Source organism: Leptosomus discolor, chromosome 2 (genome assembly GCF_034619465.1).
Source record: "Leptosomus discolor isolate bLepDis1 chromosome 2, bLepDis1.hap2, whole genome shotgun sequence".
Lineage (NCBI taxonomy): Eukaryota > Metazoa > Chordata > Aves > Leptosomiformes > Leptosomidae > Leptosomus > Leptosomus discolor.
Window position 1 is genome coordinate 124,867,073 of NC_141392.1, and position 11,233 is coordinate 124,878,305.

An 11,233-nucleotide genomic window follows, 5' to 3' on the forward strand; every position below is an offset into this window, starting at 1 on the left:
AAGCAGCAGGACATCTAATTACTCCAAAAGCTCATGCGAAATTAAAAAAAAATCTATCAGAGACCCCACATCTCATAATTCAGAATCTTCTCTGCACTCGAACATTTCATCTACTAGTGAAGCAGAGGCAATTACAGGTTTTACTGAGGAAAAAAGCTTGAAAAGTACCACCAATGGCTACAGTGAATCCTCAAAAGGCTCAAAAAAGAGAAGCCATAGAGAAGAAAGTAGCAAGCCATCATCCCTCTGCTCAAGTGTTTCAAGCCCTAATGGAAAAGCTGGAGAGGGTCATTCCAAGATTAATTCAGAGACCACTTCTTCAAGACAGGGAAGTATGAGTGAGAGTGTATGTTCAAAAGGTGACCATTCTCGAGAGGGTCATTCCAAGATTAATTCAGAGACCCCTTCTTCAAGACAGGGAAGTATGAGTGAGAGTGTGTGTTCGAAAGGTGACCTTTCTCGAGAGGGTCATTCCAAGATTAATTCAGAGACCCCTTCTTCAAGACAGGGAAGTATGAGTGAGAGTGTGTGTTCAAAAGGTGACCTTTCTCGAGAGGGTCATTCCAAGATTAATTCAGAGACCCCTTCTTCAAGACAGGGAAGTATGAGTGAGAGTGTGTGTTCAAAAGGTGACCTTTCTCGAGAGGGTCATTCCAAGATTAATTCAGAGACCCCTTCTTCAAGACAGGGAAGTATGAGTGAGAGTGCGTGTTCAAAAGGTGACCATTCTCGAGAGGGTCATTACAAGATTAATTCAGAGGCCCTTTCTTCAAGACAGGGAAGTATGAGTGAGAGTGTGTGTTCAAAAGGTGACCACTCAACTCAGACTGGGATTAGAAATGGAACTTCTGCAAGTGTCTCTTCAAGGGTCTCTTCAAAGTCGGAAATAAAAGATAAATGCTTGTTGACACAGATATCCCAGGAAAGTAATGACAGGTATTCACAATCAGGCATATCTCAGTCTTCAAAATCAAGGCAGATAAAAACGAGAAATCTTCATGTGAAGATGTCGAACTCCAGCCGAGCATCATTGTCTGGGACTTTGTCAGTATGTAGTACACGTTGTCCTGCCCCACCAAAAGGGAAGCCAAAGAACAAAAAAATACGTTCAACTATGTTGAAGAATTCCTCCATTAGCAGTATAGGTACTGAGTCAGTGCTGACCACAGGAAAAGAGCAGAAAGAAATTGTAGATTCCTCCAAAGCGACTTCCTCTGGGTCTAAATCAGCTGCAAGCAAAATAAATGATAAGAAGAATGAAGAGATTGATGATTCTTGCAACAGAAAAGTTGAGGAAGGGTCAGAAGGCACGGGCATGCAGCAGGAAGGGAGTGATTTAACGCCATCGACTCTACCAAATACATCTCCCGAAGAAGTTGTGCAAGAATGGCTAAGTAAAATCCCTTCAGAAACACTGCTTATGAAATATGAAATGGAGGATGATGTAGAAGAGGAATGCGTAGAGGCAACCACTACGGTATCACATTGTACAAATGCTGAGGAAATCTCAGATGATGAAAAAGCTGAGAAAAAAAATGTGGAGGAGGCTGAAAATGAGGCAAAGGATGAAGTGGGAAAAGAGACAGGAGAAGGCACTGCTGTTGATGAAGAGGGTGAAGAATACGTGAATCAAGAACCAATCTCTGAGGTTGTGTCCGAAGCTGCCAAAGCCGACCAGGCAGAATGCAGCCAGTCAGTTACATCCAGCCAAAATAACAGAAGAGACCTGCCAACCTCTGTCCAGACTTCTGTCCAGATCATGAAGGCCTTACTCAGTTCAAAACATGAAACTAAATTTGACCGATCGAACAGTTTGCCTGAAGTATCCCCCACTATGGGGAGAAAACTGAGTAACTCTGCCAACATTTTGATTACTTGTCTTGCCAGTCTCCAGCTCCTTGATGAAGAGCCAGATGATCCATCAGATAAACCAAAATGTTTGAATAAGCCAAGGTATATGGAGCTGCTGAATATTTTTCAAGCCCTGTGGTTTGGATGTACAACTGAAAAAAGTGGTCCAAGTTCAGGTCAAGAGGCAAGTGAGCAGGCAAAGACAGCCTCTGGGTTTAAAGCCCGAAAATCTGTAGATTATGACTTCACTCCCATGTCCTCCTCTGGGGTTGATGTTAGCAGTGGTTCTGGTGGCTCAGGAGAAGAGAGTACAGCTGGTACCAGGGACTGCACTTTAATGGCACAGAAAACTGCTGAATTCAAATCAGCTGGACAAGTGGAAAATGGAGAGACTGGCACTGAACTGACTGAAGTTGAGGAGCAAAGTAAAGAGGAAGAGCAGTCATCCCAACCTTTGACGGCCTGCTCAAAATCAAAAAGTGAGGAAAAATCACAGTCTACTAGAGAGGACTCTCTAATTCAGGAGACAGAAGAGAATAAGGAGGATCAGCACAGTAATGGTGAAAATGCTCAGGAGGAAGGGGAAGAAAATGAAAACAAAGAAACCAGCAAATTAACAGAAAACGGAGAACAAGAAGATGAAACTGTGAATGATGAACTCCCAAAAGAAAATCTTGAAGAGGAAGCTGATCAGCTAGCCACTACTGATGATACAAATGCCAGTGATGCTGATTGTGGGACAGAACTGAAAGCTGATTTGGAAAAGCAGCTTGAAAAAGAGTCTCCAAATGACCCAGAGCCCCAAGTCGATACAGCCACCAGTGTGGGTACATCCCTTGTCCAGCAAAACTCAATGGATCCAGACCCAATCTGGGTCCTGAAACTGCTCAAGAAAATCGAGAAGGAGTTCATGGCTCACTACGTCAGCGCCATGAATGAGTTCAAAATCAGATGGAACCTGCAGAACAACCAGCAGATGGATGAAATGATACTGGAGCTAAAGGAGGAAGTGAGTAAAAGGATACAAAAAAGTATAGAGAAGGAGCTGAGGAAGATCAAAGCCAGAGCAGGGAAGAAGATTCTGAGACCTCCAGATGAACCACTCAAGCGTGAGTCAACACTCCAAACTGAGCAGAGGAGACGGCGATTGCAAACCATGCATAAGAAGTCTCTCTTTAGTGACAAGAATGGAACCCAAACTAGGCTCGAGGATACATCAGACTTATCATTTAATGTAGATGAAGATATAGCATTTAGTGCAGCTTTTGAGGCCAGTATTAGCAAACAAACAAGTGAGGAGGAATACTGCCCATGTGACTCTTGTGTGAGGAAAAAAATGGCTTCCAAGCCCACAAGAAACCCAGTGGTGCCCACCAATGCCCCAGTCATGAAAGCATTTGATCTACAACAAATCCTGAGGTTCAAGAAAAATGATGAGGAAGCCTGTACCTCAGAAGCAGCCCAGGACATCAAAACAGTTCCCAGCAGTTCTATGGAGGAAGCAGCAGAAAATGGCAATCCAAACGAGGAGAATGATGAGGGTGAAGTCCAGCCAAGTGAACCGGAAATGGAGGGCGATGAAGAAAAGGGGACAGAAATAGATGAAATGGGCAGCTCAACATTGAATGGGGTTGGAGAAGGGCCTGAAATATCAGAGAGTCAAAACTGTGAGATGGAGGATGAAGAAGATGAAGAAACGAAAGAAGAAGAAAAGGAAGAAGCAGAAATGGGGGAAGAAATAAAAGAGAGAGGAGAAGAAGAGGACGCAAAAGAGGAGGAGGAACAGAAAGAGGAAGAAAAAATAATGAAGTCAGAAGAAGAGGAGGAAATGAAAGCGGAGGAGGTAGAAACAAAAGAGGAAGATGAGGAAGTAAAAGAGGAAACAGCTGAGGAAACAAAGGAGGAAGAGGAAATCAAGGATGAGGAAGAGAAAGAGGAGGAGGAGGAGGAAGAGGAAGAAGGAGTGAAGGAGGAGGAAGAGGAGGGAAATAAAGAGGAGGAGGAGGGAGAAACAAAAGAGGAAGAGGAAGACATGAAAGAGGAGGAAGAAGTGAAAGAGAAGGAAGAGGAAGCAGAGGAGGAAGAAGAAGAAACAAAAGAGGAGGAGGAGGAAGTGAAAGAAGAAGAGGAAGAAACAAAAGAGGAAGAGGAGGAAGCAAAGGAAGAAGAGGAAGAAACAAAAGAGGAGGAGGAGGAAGTGAAGGAAGAAGAAGAGGAAGAAACAAAAGAGGAGGAAGAGGAAGAGAAGGAAGAAGAAGAAACAAAAGAGGAGGAGGAGGAAGCAAAGGAAGAAGAGGAAGAAACAAAAGAGGAGGAGGAGGAAGTGAAGGAAGAAGAAGAGGAAGAAACAAAAGAGGAGGAGGAGGAGGAAGCAAAGGAGGAAGAGGAAGAAACAAAAGAGGAGGAAGAATCAAATGAAGATAAGGAGGAAGAAAACAGGGAAGATGATGAAGAAGAAGAAACTCAAAATGAAGAGCAGGAAGCTGAAGAGAAGTCCAAAACTGAATATGAAGCTGACGATGAAGGTGAAGAAGCAGAGGAGCCTGTGGATGAGGACATAGGGGCTGATGATGAGGAAGAGGCATCTGAATGCAGAGGAGATGCTGATGGCTCTGGAGCTGACAACAACCCTGAAGGAGGTGCTGCAGAAGGAAGTGAAGGAGATGAGCAGGATGAAGCAGAGGCAGTGGAAGATGCACAACCAGAGTCAGAAGATCAGGCATGTTCAGCTGAGGAGGAAAACAACAGTGAAGGAGGTGACAAATATGATGAGAATGATGAGGAACCTACCAGTGGTGACCCTGACAAGGCACATAAAAAACACAAAGACAAAAGCAGTAACAAGATTTCTGAGAAAGCCTTAGAGGTCAATGGCAAAAAAAACAGCAAAAGGCTAGAGACTCTGAACAAAGCAGCTGCCTTTTCTTGTTATTCTTCTGTGGGAAACTTCTCACAGCAGTCCCAGAAGGGGTCTGACGATGAAGGGGAAGAGGAATGCAAAGATGACAATAACCCCATAAGTGACCCTCCCAATGGAGAGGTTCAAACTGATGAGAGCAGCAAACCCTCACAGATGTATCCTGACAGTGAGGAAGAAGAAGAAGACAAAGCATCTTCATGCACTGATCCTTCGGGAGATGAGGACCAGGCAGATGCTGAAGGTGTACATCCAAAGGAGACTGAACATACTGATGAAATTGAGGCTTCTAAAAAGAAAGAAGACTCTGATAAGATTGACCAGGATGACCTGGACTTCTAAAACTGCTTATCAAAAACTGGTTTTTTCCTTCTTTCTTTCTTTCTTTTTTTAAAAGTATATTTTCATTACATATTACAGTATCTCCAGTGAGTTGAGACATCATAATCGGCTTTTCTTCTGAGTTAAATGTGGTAAACTTGATCTTGAGTCCTGTGAGTAATGTTGCAAATACCTGCCCTCATTTCTAGAGGGCTAGTAAACTCATTAAGATTTAGTGGTTTCAATAGAAAAGTGAAAGGGAAAGACTTGGGGAAAGGGAAGGCCGTTTTGTTCGTGATACCTCCTTGTTCCTACTCTGTTTGCTGCTTGAGTGATCTGTGGCTCTACTGGGCATCATCTCAGAGTGACTTCAGGATGCCTTTCATCTGTTGCACGCCATTTTCCTGGAAAGATTGCCAATCCACAGAAATGTGACAAAATCTGGATTTATTGCCAAAGTCTGGTCAGAGCCCACAGAGATGTACATTCACTTCACCCCTACCCTACCCTCTCTGTACTCGGGAAAAGGGTCTGAGATATCAAAGTCTTTCCCCACTTTCCCTAGTTTTCTTTATTAGGGGTTGAGATCATTCCTCACTTCACTGGAAATCCTCAACACCGAGAAAGGTCATTCCAGTAGATCTCTCCTCTTCCAGACCACCCATCTGTTGTACTGGGCTCATCACTGTAGTATGTGATCATGTAGTGGTAGATAAAAAAGATGAGTTAATTCACCTGACAGGTATCTGAGAAGTGTTTGAATGCAATATTGACCAAATTGGAAATGAGTAAATTTGATTCCTTGTGATTACCTTTACTCTGCCAGTGATGGTATCTAAGCACTTTAGAATCATCTGGGATCCCTCAGACAATTCTGTACAAGGCCCTGTTCCAAAACTAATAGGATGTGCAATTGCTCGGTGCCTCGCCCTTGCAACCAAGCAGTAAAATTTAAACTAATTTTACTTTTAACAAGGAGAAGATTTGGGCATTTGTGCTGCAGCAAACAGCTGGAAGAGGCTCAAGTGTTTACTGGAGAGGCTGGGCTTTACAAACCTTGATAAAACTGCAAGCTTCATTTAACAACTGTTTTCTACCAGATCATATCATCTTTTTTTTTTTTTTTTTTTTTTTTTCCTGGGGTAATATGTACATTTCTGAATAAATACCCAGCTAACACCAGGAGAAGTTTGACCATACCTTAACTGCATACATCTGTCTACCTCTTTGGGAAACAGTCCATTTTATCAACAATTTGCAGGGAGAATAAAACAGCAAAAAACTGAGAGAGTGAAAAAAAAAAAAAAGCCTTAAATTGTACGCTGAAAAAGCATGTGTGTAGTATTGCTCCAGGGTTGAGGAGGTGCATGCAGACATATTGAAATAATCAAAATTCAAATTCAAATTATTAATATTGCTATCATTTTAAGAATCCATTTCTTAAACTCATAGCCAACCAATTGATTTCCAGAGATAAGATTCATTTCACTCAAATTAAGAATTGGGTTCAGCTCCAGAGGTACATACTTAAATTTATGTGTCTGAGAAACAGTGGTCTATGTGGAGTAGTCAGTGGAGAGCTAGATCTCAGCTGAGCTGACCTCACAAAGGCTTACAGTGCCATCTGAGATCCTCCAGGGAGTCAGAGACAACCACACCATCCCCAAGATCCAGGCCTTCCTAAAAAGAAGGGCAACCCTATCTGTGAGCCTCATGTGGATGCCTTGGGTTTTCTAGGACATCTCAGGTGGAACTATGCCTCTCTTTAGATGCAACTCAGTTGAACCCTGACTGTCTCAAAGTTTGATATCTCATCTCATCTCATCTGGTAGACTCAATTCCATGATTTTCTGTAGAAAATTCCATATCTAAGATTACTAACTTTCAGACAGCTTAAAGTCCACGCAATTCTTCAAACACAGATGTTTAGTACCAGTTGAGATGGCCTAGGGAATTCAGTATCACACCCCAGTGTAGGTCTAAAGGGGTGCAGATCTCCTATAGGTCCAGGGTCATATCACAAGCTCCTTGTAAATGTCAGGAATGCTCCAGGGCACCTTAAACCGCATTAGTCATGGATGTAAAAAAACACTGAATCCACCCCTAAAATTGTGTAAACAAATCCCACCTCAAGAAACTGAAATACAAGGTTAAAATTGTGTTAAAACTCATTTGGCTTTGAAGTATAGGTGCCATGGTTTAACCCCAGCTGGCAACTGAGCCCCAAGCAGCTGCTCACTCACTACCCCCCCCCAGTAGGATGGGGGAGAGAATCAGAAGGGTAAAAGTGAGAAAACTTGTGGGTTGAGATAAAGGCCGTTTAGTAGGCAAAGCAAAAACCGTGCACGCAATCAAAGCAAAACAAGGAATTCATTTACCACTTCCCATCGTCATGCAGGTGTTCAACCATCCCCAGGACAGCAGGGCTCCATCACACGTAATGGTGACTTGGGAAGACAAACGCCGTCACCCCAAACGTCCACCCTTCCTTCTTCTTCCTCCAGCTTTTTACGCTGAGCATGACGTCATACGGTGTGGAATATCCCTTTGGTCAGCTGGGGTCAGCTGTCCCAGCTGTGTCCCCTCCCAACTCCTTGTGCACCCCCAGCCTCCTCACTGGTGGGGTGGGGTGAGCGGCAGAGAAGGCCTTGGCTCTGTGTAAGCCCCGCTCAGCAACCACCGAAACATCCCTGGGTTATCAGCGCTGTTTCCAGCACAAACCCAAACCGCAGCCCCGTACTAGCTACTGTGAAGAAAATTAACTCTGCCCCAGCCAAAACCAGCAAAACAGGAAAATGAAAACTTAATTCTCCTCTGATACAGCAATACTTATGCATTTTCTAGTATCTCAGTCTTGCACTAACAGGTTGATTCGCACATCGAGGGTACATAATGAACACCATACCTGCTCCAAAGGCCAGCCCTGTAGCTTCTGTACCGTTAAAGATCCCTTTAAGGTGCTTTTTGAAGGTTCAAGAAGAAATCGCCATGCATGAGCTCAGTGCTGGGCTTTGCGCATAAGTGAGCACTGCTTGTACGAGCTGGATTTGATTGCAAATGCCTTCAAGCACCCACCGTTCACAAGGCTTGATAGTCCTACTGAATACTGCTTGTCTAGGCTTATGCTCGTGGTTAAAGACAGCACCCACACACAGCAGCGATCCCTCTGGCTTTTACTGTCTGGGTCAGAAAGAAACAGTGCTGCTGCATGGCAGTTTTCCCCTTCTGTAGTGATGTCCCACGACACTAGTATTCCTCCACACTATTAAACCTTACCAAGGTTTCCGTAAACCAATTCCAAAACACTTTTTAAGGTGCCCAGTGTGAGAAATTTCAAAAATACAGTTATATCCATTGATTTATAATTAAAGGAAAGGCACCAAGGAGAAAGTCACTGCTGGACTGCTGTCACGCCACTAAGTCTAGGCCTGTGTGTCAGGTTTTTTGTCCTGGTTTCTCCAGGAAACGTGAAGAGACAGGGTCTCCCAACAATTATTCAGAGTGTGACACAAGGACTGTCATCTGGAGGGGTGAAGTCCATGGACCGTAGCATCCTAACCCAGTCACTTTGAGCAAATGTTGGACTTCAAGCTCTGACTACTCCTGCGACTTGGAAGCTGGCCAGGTACCACCAGGCTGCTTGGTTCAAAACCCAGCCTAGGGACACTGGGTGAAGGCTGGGACATCTTTGTTCACTAACGCCTGCTAGGGAGCTATTCCAGATGCCAGAGAAAAAAGTGTTTGCCACTGAAAGAAACCTGTTATTCAGTGCTTGTCAGTCCCTGCAGAACGGCTGGCCCAGCATGGCTGCTCAGTGGCCATGCAGTGTGCATCCCTCCATGTCAGCAGTGACTAGCAGGTACAGAGTCATGTGTAGAAGCACTGTGGTTTGACAGGGAGCAAAGCAAAATGTCTGCTTTCTGACACATTGATTCTTGCAGGATTCAGAAAGGCACTGAGCTGGGTGGTCATAGCTCTGATCTTGGCAAGACATACACACACTGGAATTGATACGCGTTGACTTAACTTTATACTTTTCTGGTGAAGATGTCTCCTTCTGAGCCTGCCATCCAGACTCCCATTACAACCAGCGGGGACAGAGAAGCGAAGAAGAGAGTGATTCATCTGCTGTAGACAACTACATTAGGAGGAGAAGAATTACACTCTCAGCAAGCCTGTTTCTCTCTGCTGAGTGCACAGGGAGTCTAGACAAGTTGCTCAGATGGAGATGTCTCACGTGGGAAGAGCTGAACCCAGGGTAGCTACCCAAAAGCATCTCAGAATGCTTATGGTGGTGACTTGCAGACTGCTCAAGCCAGTCATCCCATGGAAGTTTTAAAAGTGTTTGTTGGCTCCAAGGTCAACCTTTTCTGCTATTGCTAAAAGTCACAGCTGGAACTTAACAGGATAGGGAAAGGGCAAACATTTCCCAGGATCTCTCCTCTAGCTGTTGACTTTTATTTTAAAGCCTCTTGTGCATAGTCAACATCACACCCTATCCATGTTGAGTCAGTAAGTTCCCCGCTTGCAGCACCAGCAAGGAGAGAGCAATCAAATAGAACACAAAAATGCACTCATTAAACCATGAAAACTGAAATCACTGGAGTTCCCCCCCGTGAGACCTGTCCCACTCATGTCTGTGTTTGTCACCGTCTGTGTTCGGGCAGTGACTCACACACGTGCCCATCCTCGTTGAGGCAGCATGAGTCTGCACACACACAGCCCGCTCACAAAAAAACCCATTCAGAGGGGCTGGGGAGCAGCTGCAGAGTCGATCCAGGAGACAGATTTTGCTGAAGTAGATGTTTCTTTCCTCCATCAGTTTCTCCCAGGTTCGCCCAGAACATCCGTGAATGAAGCAGGCAGCTGAAAAGGATCCCTCGCAGTTACGTCTCTCGCACTTGCACTGCTTCCAAAGTTTACATTTCCCCTCGGCTGGTATGACTCACATGCGTGTTCGGTCTTGCAGCTTCCCTCTCCCTCTTCCAGCACAGGAACACGTGTTACCAGCCAGCTCCAGAGCTGTCACGTTTTTACCGGCTGGAAAGATAATGCTTGTCACCACCTGGAGGGGATTACAGCTGCTGTCTTTCAGCAGAGCTGAGGAGGAGGGAGGAGAGGCAATGCGAGACTTGCACAGCTGTACGGCGTGTTTCGCTGTGCATAGCTGTATGACATGTTTTGCTGTGCATCTCTGTTTGTCTTTTGGGTGTCTTTTTTTGGTTGGTTTGTTTTGTTTCTTTTTTTTTTTTTTTTCCCAGCCAGGCAAATTGCTTCTGGATGTGTATTGGTTTTGTTTGCATGTTTGTTTTTTAAATAGGAAATATTCAGTGAAAGATGATGAAGAGCATGGTGAAAACGGATGTGTAAACCACTGAAATAAAAGAGACGTTCTTTCTAAAGCTGAGGTCTTCATAGCTGTGTGCAAGCAGACACTTCTTTCACTAATGGAGAGCAATAATTCCCCTTTCCTGGTGGATCCTTGCTGACCTAGCACCATATTTACCTTCAGCCACTTGAAATCCCAGCTGCCTTACAGGAAGGGGTGGTTTGTTGTTATTTCTGGACTTTAGGCTCCTCCAGTAGGCTTTGTTCTGGAGGGCAGGGAGAGTTCCCAGGCTGGCTGTGTATGTGTCCTGCAAGCTCCTTCTTTTCTTTAATTGGAAGGTGGAGAACTTGCACTACAGGGTTTGGTGGCTTCTTGGCAAGTGGCAGGAACAAGTGCTCCTCCTAACACAGGCTTAGGAATGGGATGGAAAAACTCAAATCCATGCACACATCAGGGTCCCAAATCAGGCATTCAGGAGTTGCAGTGTTTTGCTCCAAAAGTGCAACACTGCTTTCCCGCTGCAAGACAGACCTCGGGGGTAAGTCCATCAGTCCCCATTACTGCTCCAGAGACGTACGTCCTCGTGGATGCAGGAGTGGGCTGTGGTTAGGACAGGGAATAAGGAATACACAACAATGGTTTAAAGTGTTGCAGTGGGTGGTGCATATGACCACACATCCTTGGCAGTAGTCAGTCCCTGCAATTTACCCTCCTTCAAGTTAGGTACCTTGAGTACATGGAAGATAAACAACTGGCAAAGGGTATCTAAGGAGGTCCAAAACAAACACAGGCTATTTGGGGCTGCAGGATCTCTC

At 44.7% G+C, this 11,233-nt stretch overlaps 1 protein-coding gene across 1 annotated transcript in view; it reads left to right on the forward strand.

Annotated features, from left to right (window-relative positions):
* RP1L1 (RP1 like 1) overlaps window positions 1-5,110 on the forward strand; it is a 29,645-nt gene extending 24,535 nt beyond the window's left edge. The window contains exons 4-5 of the mRNA XM_086460493.1: window positions 1,083-3,518; window positions 4,272-5,110. Coding sequence (XP_086316619.1) covers window positions 1,083-3,518; window positions 4,272-5,110 — 3,275 coding nt within the window. The remainder of the gene's footprint in view (window positions 1-1,082; window positions 3,519-4,271) is intronic.
* Window positions 5,111-11,233: the final 6,123 nt, after the last annotated feature.